The sequence below is a fragment of the Juglans regia genome, chromosome 8 (genome assembly GCF_001411555.2).
Source record: "Juglans regia cultivar Chandler chromosome 8, Walnut 2.0, whole genome shotgun sequence".
In the NCBI taxonomy this organism is placed as follows: domain Eukaryota; kingdom Viridiplantae; phylum Streptophyta; class Magnoliopsida; order Fagales; family Juglandaceae; genus Juglans; species Juglans regia.
Genome location: NC_049908.1, coordinates 20,858,656 through 20,870,794, shown reverse-complemented (window position 1 = coordinate 20,870,794; position 12,139 = coordinate 20,858,656). Strand labels below are relative to the sequence as shown.

General features: G+C 36.0%; 1 protein-coding gene across 4 annotated transcripts; it reads right to left on the bottom strand.

The window, feature by feature from the left end:
- Nucleotides 1-492: 492 nt before the first annotated feature.
- On the bottom strand, nt 493-8,545 carry LOC109021135 (phytochrome A1). Of its 4 annotated transcripts, none has more exons than XM_019003695.2 (7): nt 8,231-8,545; nt 6,339-6,514; nt 5,727-5,768; nt 3,435-5,502; nt 2,195-3,011; nt 1,081-1,371; nt 493-878 (listed from the first exon to the last, which is right to left on the bottom strand). In XM_019003695.2, exons 4-7 carry the CDS (start codon nt 5,488-5,490, stop codon nt 668-670), a joined length of 3,375 nt encoding a protein of 1,124 aa, XP_018859240.1. In that variant the 5' UTR covers nt 5,491-5,502; nt 5,727-5,768; nt 6,339-6,514; nt 8,231-8,545; the 3' UTR covers nt 493-667. The 4 variants fall into 4 exon arrangements, with proteins under 4 accessions (XP_018859240.1, XP_035549073.1, XP_018859238.1 ...); XM_035693180.1 differs by having other exon boundaries at nt 8,393-8,545; XM_019003693.2 differs by lacking the exon at nt 6,339-6,514 and having other exon boundaries at nt 8,393-8,545.
- Between the last annotated feature and the right edge of the window lie 3,594 nt (nt 8,546-12,139).

Sequence of the window (12,139 nt, the reverse complement as noted above, 5' to 3'; positions counted from 1 at the left end):
AGTCAAGTACCTAATTTTGTTATGTTCCCCCTTTGCATTATCTATACCACACAAGGATATAAGCAGAGAAAGTTTACCTCTAAATTTGCCAAGCCGGACTTGAGATGAGAGACAAAATTCTCATCTAATATTATTCTCAAATATAATTCAAATACAAAATTTTCAAACTAATCATTACAACTTTTTCAAACTAATCATTATAATTTTTTTAAATTTTCAAATAAAAAATAAAAAACAATTCCAACTTTTTCAAATACCAAAACAAAAATAATATTAAAAAAAACTATATTCTAACAATATTTTCACTTTATAATTTGTTTTATTCAACTTTTTTTACTTTCCTTTTCCAAAATCCAAAAAATTTTCGATTCAAACTATCTTACTACTATTCACAAAATTCTCATTTCATCTCACTCTCCGCTCTCCAAACGAGCCTTGGTCCAAACATGGAAGGAATCTACCAAAAAGCAAAATAATGCTTATCTAAGAGTGGCCAATCAATGGTAAAAGAAGTTTATAAGACACAGCAAACTTGCTTATTTACAGGTTGAACCAATACAAATGTGCCAAGAGGAGAAATATGATGGAGAAAATTACATAACAAGTCAAATACTGCTCGAGTATCCGTCCTTCTAACTGAACAAATTAAACAGATTAAAGGAAATTTTTAGGTCTTCAACTTATGTGCTACAGCAAGTTCAACGGATATGATGAAGGTTGATTTGCCTGCTTCCCTCATATACCGTACATCTCCATTCATGAGCTTTAATAGCTTTCTGCTAATGAACAGGCTCATTCCCTCCTCAGATGCATCTCCATCACTTCCAAACATCTGGTTCAGCAATTCTTCTGGTACCCCTCCACCTGGATGTGTTATCCTGATCCAAGAAATCATGTTTCAAGAGATTATGATTTTGGATGAAGAAAAGTAGTCCATGTGTATGTAGAAGTTGAAAGCAAGTGAGAACAAGTTACATTCCACATGCTTGTGCACTTGTCCAATTGAAAGAATGACTATATGCATTTAGATAAATACAATATTCATGGACTATTGCCAATTGGTGCATGAGCAATTAGTACCTGAGCTCAAGATGGGCAAGATGAACGGATTGCCCTAACTGATCTTTGGTCAAACTGCCTGTAACGATAAGCTGACCTCCAGTTGTCATATAATTGACTGATATCAGCAAGAAATCAGCTAAAACCTGTTGAAGCCTAAGACAGTCACCATAGAGGGTTTCATTCACAATCTCCTCTGCCACATCATTGACCAATCGGATTCCCTTTGCGTTGCTCTCTGACAAGGCTTGACTTATAGAGGCAATCAGAACTTCATCCAGCCTAAACTCAACCATTTCAAGATCCAAGTATCTGTAGAGAATTCATGAAACAGAGTGAAAATAATTTATTAGCTTATAACAGATCATAGAGAGAATACCCATGTTTGGATGCAGAAAGTATATCGTCTATGGTTAGAGTAGTTTCTATCTAGAGTAAAAATCATTCTTCAACTTCTTCCCAAACAAATAAAACTTCTTATCTTAATATATTTCATCTATTCATTAAAATATATTGTTTTGATACAAATCAACATTAATATAAATAATAAACATTATTAAAATCTTATACAAATTCGTTATTTATATATATTTTTAAAGTGAGACCCACATTTACACAAAAACCTATAAACCTTTAAATCTCTCAATTTCTTCACTATTCATCAAACATTAGAAAAAGACTTCTTTGTTGCCCTTTAGATATCTCCTCAATATACCTGATACTGGGTGAATTAACACAACCATATGCAATAGCAAGTACTTTTTCTACAAAACAATATGGGTGAATTAACACTTTTGATGTAGTTAGGGCTGTGCGTGATGCCAACATTGAAAATGAAAGCACCTATCAGCCAAATAAACCTTCTTGCAATTATGTTATGGGTATAAAGATAATTATGGCATATCAATTTTGACGCATAAATTTACTACTTTCTGTCACACTAGGTGTTATAATACTAGCTCAATAATCCATTCAAACTGATACGGTAGTCCATCTAAGAACCTAGGCCGGATCGTGGCAAGGAAATAAAATAAAGCAGCATAAAAGTGTTTCGGGAGTTTTTTTCTTGTTTGCACTTAGTTCTAAAGTTGTGCAAGGATGGGAAGTCACTCCTTAGACATTAAATATATCATACCCATCAATGATGCTATCAAGATCTGAGTCGTCAAGAATCTTGCTGAGCTGGCGCTGGCACTGGGCAGTAGTATGCAGAAGCTGTCTTTGTTCAACTCCTAACTCGGTACCCTCCATCATTTTCTGAGAAAATATAATCCCAGAAAGCGGATTTCGTATCTGCCTTTTTATATAAGCCAATGCTTTCAATCTCTTCAAGGCAGTTTGCTCTGATAAACGTTGGACATGAAGTGTTCGTTGCAGCTCTTGGCTAGCAAGCTGCAAGAAGCAAAAGACCCCAGTGACAGCACCCTCTCTGTCCAATTTCTTACTCACACATAGCAGGCATTCTACATACTTTCCACTGTGAGCAAAGAAACCAAAAGAGACTTTTTCAGATTCCTGACCGGTCATTGCATTATTAAGTACCACTCCAAGATTGACAAAAGCTTCTTGATTCTTGAGACGGCAGCATGCCATTTGTGTCCCAAAAACCTCCCCCAAAAGCATTTTATCTATGACGTCCTCTCGTGTCCACCCACTCAACTTTGTCATTGCTGGATTCCATTCAGAACACCAGCCAAATTCATCTGAACCAAATATTGGGGGAATCAAAGGACTTGGGTTTTGTACGATAGCTTTGTAATCACCTTCAATCCGAGTGAACTTGTCCATTACTATCTTCTGACCAGTGATATCATGGGCCACAAAACAAACCCCCACAACATTATCTCGAAGATCCCTACTTGCACAAGCATTCACAACTAAGCTGATGGGATCAGAATCACTCTTGGAACCATGCGTTTTGATCTCAAATTGAATGTTCTGCTCTTCTTTGCCTGATTACACAAGAAAGTTAAAGAACATGATCAAATTGTTTCATAAGTGCCAAAACAAGAAATAGAAATATTAAATCACTATGTTTTATGCGTGGTGAATACATCCCACCCCATTGACCTCCCTCCGGCCTTCCCCAATCTCTGTTTCCTATCTTTTGTAGTACAAATAGACCAGTCTCTCTTCTGCTTTCTCGTTCTTCTCAATCAATTTGATATACATGCATGTTTTTTAATTCCTTCTTATCAACCACTCATCACATCCCAATTAATGCCTGAAGGATCATATATACATGCATGGTTTTAGAGAAGATAAAATGGACATGCCTAAGAGCTCACACACACGTGCACATTCTTGCATATGCTTGTGTGTGAAAATTACGAGTATGAACTTATAATTTAATGTAAACTTTGGATAGGACATACCCTGCAGTGCCAAGGACAACATCCTTTCAACTGTATCATTTGAAGAATCTTCCACGAGTGTGAGCAAATGCATTCCAATTGCTTTATCAACAGAAAGACCTGTTAACTCTGCAATCTTTGTATTCCATCCATTAATGAGCCCATCAACATCGACAGCCAGAATTGGCACTCTGGCTGTTTCAATTAAACGGACCATCTCACTTGTCACTGCTTCCAGTTCTTGCATCCCTTCAATTTTGAGGTCACTGAGCTTTGCATGGATTGCATTGGTGCCTGTATCCTTTATTTCAATATCTTTGAATGCATTCCTCAGGATAATCTGCAAAGAATGGATTGCATCCATTTCATAATCCTTCCAGGGTACACTCCTTGTCTTCACGACTTCAAGGAAAGCCTTGAATGATGATCTTGGGTGCATCCTTGTACCATCATCTTTCTCTCCAAGTTCATGCTTTGCACCACCCCATCGAATTTCTGCAGCAGTAGGGGAGCGAAACCAGAAAATCATGTCATTGGAAGTTATCCTCACAGCTGCCATTCCACATACTACATCCTCAAGAGCAAGAGCCCCAGGGAATCCAGCGTCATACAAGCTATCTGTACTCAAACCTGTTGAATCCATATGGCACTCCGAAAGCCATGAGGATATGTCATGCAGGTGGAAATCACTTGGAGTTACTCCCAATCTCCATATCTTGCTCTTGTATAATAAAGCAGCCCCATCACACTTCACAAGATCCATTATATTTGGGCTCTGGGAAACAATTCCCAATGGCGCATCTCGCATCAACAAATCACACAAGAGCGTTTGGGTACGCAAGATGTTCTTCTCAACAATTTGGTTTTCTAACTCCAATTCCTTATTCACATGGATGGCAAATACTTGAGCGAGAAACTCACAGGCATACCTAAGAGGGAATGGAACAAACCTAGGAGTTGTGTTATGGCATACAACCAAACCCCAGAGTCTTTTTCTCTTTTGTGGCTGCACAGTGTTAGAGCTGTCTCCCTCTTCTTCTGCATCATTAACCACAACTGCCATAACTAGAGAAGCAATGGAATTCATGTTCTCCATGTACTGTGAATGGCAACTGTGTGGTGCCCTTAAGGTTGAACCACACAACGTCAGATCAAATGGAAGCTTCTCATCTTGAAGCACCTTCACATGTCCTGCATGACAATCAACAATCATACGAATCTTATTCTTCATAAACAAGAAGCGTGCAGCCTGAGGTATATCAGTGGCTGGATAATGCAAACCCAGATATGGCTCTAGGCCAGGTTTTGTGATCTCAGAGACCACTTCCCCATGATCATCATCATGAAATTTATATGCCATCACCCTATCATAACCAGTGAGCTCAAAAACCTCTTGAACCATTGTATCACAAACCCTTTCCATTCTGCCACTTGGCAAGGACTGCAATCGGCTAATTGCTTTGGCTGCAAGCTTGTATGATTGCAGGGCTCCTGCAGCAGTCATGGGGACTTCGTAAGGCTTCACTGGCTCAAAATCAATGATCAAACTACCTGTCACCCGATGCACAATTGCATAAAAGGGCTTCCCAGATGTCTTGCAATGGACTAAGATGGGGTTCAAGAGAGAAACCTCCCAAAATCCTAGGGCCTTTTGCAATGCAGAGGCACTAGGGGCAGTGAAGATAGTTCTTACATCAGTCCCAATGCCAAGAACTGGGTGCTCCCCGACGCTTGGGACTGCATGACTGACCATGGTCAGCATATCAGGGGCATTCTCACTGTATGCAATGACCTTGAAAGTTTTCTCATCTAAGGCCAGCAAGCAACCAAATGGTTGGATCAGCTTGCCTTTCTGTATGTGATGGAGGTAAGCTGTGGTTACTTTGCTGGACCTGGGTTGTTGATCTCCACTAACTGAACTGGTAACCCGCACAGAGCTTGAGTAATCAAAGGAATCACCTGAAACCTCAAAATCTGCATGGAGCTTTGCATCAACAGTGGTCTGAGCAATAATCCTAGCGCTGTGTCTTGAGTGCCCCGAGTTGCTGGATGAGTGGCTGGGCCTTGAAGAAGACATTTTTTGCTCAAGCTGCAAAAAGTAAACAGAAACAAATTAATCTGTATCGCAATGAATTAAGAACCTTCAAGATGAGTGCTGGAAAATTAATTCTGGTAAATAGTTACAAGAGTTATTGTTGTGATAATTGCCATTTTCATTAGATATTCGCCCTCATGGTATTATTAGCATTAAGAACAAAAATATGGTAGTATTGTTTATTGATGATCGGGGGAAAACATAAATTCATTCCTTACCTAGTCCGTGGAAGGCAGGCTGTTGAGTTAGAATATATATTACTGCAAAAAGAACAACACAATAGATAAGCAGTAGCATCAACAGCATCAAATCTGTTTGAATGTAAGCATCTTTGACTCATCATATATTCAAAGTTCGGCTATGTTTTCAACTAGCCAAGTTAAAGTTATAACTGCTATGCTTTACAATTTCATTCAAATGATTGTTTACTGGCACCGGAATTCTTTAACATTCACCTCAACTGAGAATCAACAAACTCATAACTATTTCCAGTAACCAAACCGACTATAGACGAGGAGGGTAGTTTTGGATGACACTTGAATATATGTTAATTCTAGCAAAATATTATTTCATCTATACTTTTATCCTGTCTAGTAACATGCCAATATGGTGTTTTTCTTCCTTATTTGCTGTTGAAAGGTTGCAAGTTTGGGAAGTACAGAGATCCCTATGCTAGCCAGTTAGTATTTCTTCTTCATGTGCTTTGCAATTCTCAAGCTTTTAACACAACCATTCAAATTTTTTGCAGCCTGTCAGTCTGGTACCGTATGCCAGAGAAGTAGATGTTTGCTTTTGATACTTGTTAGCAGTTGTATGACAACACCCATTACCTGATCTATAGTTAGTCCACCGTTTAGCCCTTGTAAAATGAGATCATTGGCTTTTAAGCCTCTTTGTAATCATAACTTCTGTTTAAAGGAGAACGTTCTTGCAGAAATAGCTCAAGTTACTTTCTGGGAATGGATTTATCATTTTGCTGTCTGACACTACTGAGTACAAGCTGAAACTGGAAACGTATATCATAAAGATGAGTAGGGAGGACTGCGATTATATTAAATTCAAAGAATTTTTGCAAACACGAGTAGAACAAGAGACAAGCCTTACCGTTGAATGAAATTAAACCATAATATTAATATGCCTTGAAAATGAATACACTCCTCTCCGGCTACTAACATACCCTTGAAAACCACTCATCCCTCCTTCAAAGGTTAATGGACAATGTCTACTCATCATAGTAGGATAGATGTGCTATAGGAGTGTGGTATGTAATTTTCCTTTTTTTTTATAAGTGCCATCTGTTGCAAACATAGAAATGGCATGAACTAGCCGCCAGAAAACCCATACAGACAAATTGCCTATAATAGAACAGACACGAAAGTTCCTTAATCCATATGTCAAATGAAACAGACACAGAAGGCTTTCCTTCAATCGTAGCTATTTCATGCCATCAAAATGCAAGCTTTTGTTCACAACCTTCTGATTCTGCTTTCTTAACAGAACATATTTTTCAAAAGCAATTCTCTAAGTGCATTGGACACTTTCAGTAGAAGAATACATAAAATAAGTATTCCTTATTTTGAAACTACAATTGTAGAGATGCCAATTATTCGAATTTTGGACAAATGTTTCATAATACACCTAAAAGAATCAAAGCCCACTACAATGAATGCATACATTCTATGTTTCAGGAATTAGGCACTGTGGGATGCTAGACGTTATATAAGGAATACTCAGACATTCTATGAGTATTCCTTATTTTGAAACTACAATTGTAGAGATGCCAAGTATTTGGATTTTGTTTCATAATACAGCTAAAAGAATCCAAGCCCACCACAATGAATACATTCTATGTTTCAGGAATTTGGCACTGTGGGATGCTAGACATTATATATTCCATTATGGCTTGCAAGACATTCTATGTTTCAGTAATCCGGCATTAGTATCTTTAAACTGACAAGACAGTGCTAATCAAGCTAAACGAATGAAAAAATGAAGCAATCCTCGTGGCCCACGATGAAGTGCTATGCTTAAGTGCACTGACCTGAAGTGCTAGACTTAAGTGCTATGTTTCAGTAATCCGGCATTAGTATCTTTAAACTGACAAGACAGTGCTAATCAAGCTAAACGAATGAAAAAATGAGCAATACTCGTGGCCCACGATGAAGTTCTATGCTTAAGTGCACTGACCTGAAGTGCTACATATCTATTCACAGGTCCACAGTGCAACCAAAGAAGTTGAAGCAAAGAGCAATTAATTTTGAAGTTCAATTTGTCCGCATTGATACTCAATACACACAGAAGCCGAACCAAATGGATAATTGGTCCACCCTGCAATCAAAGAAGCTGAAGCAAAGAGCCACTCCAAAACAAAAAGCAAAGCAATCATTCGAACAAACACTTCATATATGCTTGCGACCTAACAGAGGAATTTAACTAAAATGGAACCCATTTAACTCAACAACAAGAGAAAAGAAAAAGCGGTTGCCGGAACAACCAGAGAAACAGAGTCAAAGAGCAACTCAAAAAATAAACTAAAGCCATCTATGAGTCAAACGACACAACATATGAATCCACGATTTGAGCTAAATGAGAAAAACCAATAGCTAGGAGAAAACAAGCAAAAATACAAACAGAGGCAGGATTTTCCCAGAGCTAGAAAGAGCACTCGGATTCAGAAAAGAAAGCACCAAAGAAAGCCAGAAATAGAGAAAAAAAAACTCACCCAGACACTCGAATTGAAAGCCAAAAACTTTGCGTGGGGTTTTGAAGAATTCAAAATCACCAGCCACTTGGATTCAAAGCAGTTGAACGAAGAACAAAAGCAAACAGAAAAGAAAGCACATATTATATATTTTTTTCCAAAAGAGGATATAGAGATGATCACCAATTTCCACTCGCCCCTGGCATACAGCTAAGTCGGTTCCCATTAAACTATATACAATGTCATGTAAGCAGGAAATTTTGGGAAGTGGGATCACGGCCATGATGTTAGTCACTTGGGGGTGGACAAATGAAAGGGAAGGGGACAAAACCCAGAACCCAAAAGTATTAAAAAATTAATATAAAAAAACTAAAAGAAGAAGTGCGTCTGTCTAGATGAGAGTACAGTAACACGACGTGGGCAGAAAGTTGGGGACTTTGCAAATTGCAAGTTGGGGATGGCCCATACTTTTGGACGCTTAGCAACAAGATAGTGAGTTATGGGAATCACGTGTGCGCCTCGATCTTGTGTCAGACTCGAACCCATCCACTCCGCCTACAATATAATGGGTATTGGCAACCACATTGTATGCTCTTTGCCTCTTGGTCTACCTAATGCTGGGTCAGTTTCCGGATCAACTGAGGATCGGATTCCCAACATCAGATTTGCTACCCATACCGACGTACTGTGCCCAAGAAAAAGATTAATTTAACTTTTTGCCCGAATTTTATAATATTTATTGTTATTTGTACAGGTATATTGCATAATGGGTGATAATTCGTGATAACTTTTAATCATCATCCATCACTATCATTAAAATGATTGTTCTAGGTGGTTTGGCTCGATTTGGTTTTGAACGTATTTTAGAATCGAAGGGAAATAAATCAGTTTTAAAAATCTAAGAATCGTTATGGACAGATTCATTACCGCAATCGAAATTTTTAATTTTTCTACTTTCGGTCTCGATTTAACTTGTTTTTTTGTTATTTTTCTTTCCATATTTTACTGGTGTCTAATTTATTTTTATACTAAACTTATATTTTAATGTTTAATTATATATTATTATACTAGTGTTTAACTTATTTTTATACTTTATTATGTATGATAGTAATATTATGATGTTTATATATATATATATCAAATTATTAGTCTATTTATATTATAGTCTAGGTACATTATTTTATAATAATTAACAAATACTATTATAGTATTGAATTTAATTATAGTCTATATAAGTTCTAGACTTCTGATATGAGTATATATGATCAAATGTGAAAAGAAAGAATATATATTATAATTTATTATACCCAAAATGTATTTATTCTTGATATATATATATCAAAAGTAAGTTTATATTAATAACTTAACATTAATATTTATGTCTATGATTAAAATTTTATGTTATATTAATTAGCGTATAATATATATAATATAAAAATTATATAACAAACATAAATCAAATTGGTTTGAACCCACCGGTTCATTTGATTCAACCTATTTTTTGATTTTTTTTTACCACTAAGTTAATTACATAAAGTATCATTAAAAATGTATTCCAATATATGAAAGAAAAAAAAATAAAGTGTAAGACGAAGAGAAATATCTTTCGTGAAAGAAATATTAAATTTGATAATTAAGAATTAGTACATGTTTGAGATTGTGGTAGGTAATTTAACTTTTAGCTTTAGACTTAGTTGTAGAGCTAAGCTAATAAGCACTACTATTCAAAAGATATTATTGTTTGGTAAATATATATTTAAAACACTTTCATACATATTATATTTGTTTGGAAACGAATTAAAAAAAATGAGATAGAAATAATATAAAAGGTCATTTAATTTTTTAAAGATTGTTAACATACCCTTAATAGAAATAAAATCTTGTAATAAAATAATAACAAAAATAATTTAATAAGATTTTCAGTAAGTATAATGAAAAAAAATCCCTTCGACGATGCAACAAACAACTAGTTTTCCTTCGTGCGTTTTAGACAAGGGTAAATTTGTAATTATCTAAAAATTATATGGATATTTTCGTCTATTGACAGCATTTTTGAGTTTAATCATGTTTTACAATATCTAAAAAAGTACGTTTAAGAAAAAATATCAATTTGATTTTTTATATTAAAATGTATTTTAATATGAATCAACCAAACAACCTAATTTTATCATTAAAATACTTTTAAAATTATTTAAACATTTTTTTAAGATTTCTAACGCAATCCCAAAACACGCCCTCAAAAAAATATACTGAAAAGTTGAAGCTTCTTTTGGCTGTGTGGTTTATTCTTTATGGTAAAGATTTATAATAGCAAACAATTCCACATAACAAAGTCTGTAGTTGGCAAACTAGAAAATGAAAGAAAGATTCTATTTATCATCACTTTTTCTATCATCCTCCCAACAATCATTAATATAATATTAAATAATTGATTTATATGTAAAATATAATAAATAGTTTTCAATTATTAAATACCACGTCATGGGTTGAGGGTATGAGGATGCTAGTAAAAATGATGATGCATGTTGATGTCGTGTTTCGTGGGCCTGGGTAACTTCGCACCCCTAGTATCCAAGCGCTAACCTGCACAGCCTTGGTGGGGGTGGATTATATTATTGGGGGGGGGGGGTCCGTTGGGAGCAAGCACGATGGAATGTATGAAAGGTGATGGTATATTTCTCATTACCTCATTTGCTGCTGGGTTGACTCTTATTTATAATTACCGTTTAGGATTCCCCCACAGTGGGGTGTTATGTAGTATGGGGCAATTCGCTTTGCGCACTTTATTTACCGAGCAGATTCCATGTCGTCACCTTGCCGAGCAGCAATGGCCTTCTCTGTGTACTGCTCTAGTCTTGGGCTGCATTCAATGCAGCACACTATGCGCCCTGGGGCGCATTTAATGCTACATGGCATCTGCTCTGGGCCGCATTAAATACAACGTGACCTTTGTTCTGGGCCGCATTAAATGCGACGTGACCTCTGTTCTGGGCCGCATTAAATGCGGCGTATTTCCTGTCCCGCATTCCTTCTATCTGGTGACGCACATCACACTCCTCTTCCCTCTTTTCTCAGTCTTCCTCCAGATCTCCCGTCCCGACCCGAACTCCCTATTCATATTCTGGTCTGGGCTTCTACTTTTCTTGCCCAGACTTAGGTGATCGGGCTGAGCCTCATTGTTGGCCCAACTTCCCGCAACGTAGCCTCCATGCGACCCTGGGCCCAATGTAATAGATTTTTCCTCATCACAGTACCCCGCGAATTTTGAGCACACTTGTGGGTAGGAAATTCAAAATTACTTTTAGAACTATGTAAACATTTTTTTAAGATTTCTAACGCAAAAACATGCCCTTAAAAAAACATAGTGAAAAGTTGAAGCTTCTTTTGGCTGTGTGGTTTTTATTCTTTATGGTAGAAGGTTTATAATAGCAAATAGTTCCACATAACAAAATGTATAGTTGGCAAACTAGAAAATGGAAAGAAATATTCTATTTATCATTACTTTTTCTATCATCCTCCCAACAATCCTTAATATAATATTAAATTAAATAATTTATTTTTAAGTAAAATGTAATAAATAGTTTTCAATTATTAAATACCACATCATGGGTTGATGGTATGAAGATGCTAGTAAAAATGATGAAGGATAACATTACTTAAATGAAAAAGGAATATATCAACCTAGTTAGAATGGGAAATGTTAGATTTTACTAATTAAATAAAATAAATTATTAAATAAAATAAATAATTATTACAAAAATATCCTTCCTAAAATGATGATTTTTTTCATTTAATAAATAGCCTGTACATACAGTCCTCACTTAGGGACTGTAAATAGAATTTCTCTTCCTTATAATATATACATATACATATATATATATATATATATATTTAGTACTTCTTGCATTCATGAAGACGGTCAATCCATTT

Bases quoted from the DNA above. Each gene is read 5' to 3' on its own strand.
- LOC109021135 (XM_019003695.2), bottom strand. From the start codon at position 5,490: ATGTCTTCTTCAAGGCCCAGCCACTCATCCAGCAACTCGGGGCACTCA. The intron at 3,012-3,434 runs GTATGTCCTATC...TTGTGTAATCAG, and splicing joins GTTGTCCTTGGCACTGCAGG to GCAAAGAAGAGCAGAACATT. The intron at 879-1,080 runs GTACTAATTGCT...TTCTTGGATCAG, and splicing joins CTTGCCCATCTTGAGCTCAG to GATAACACATCCAGGTGGAG.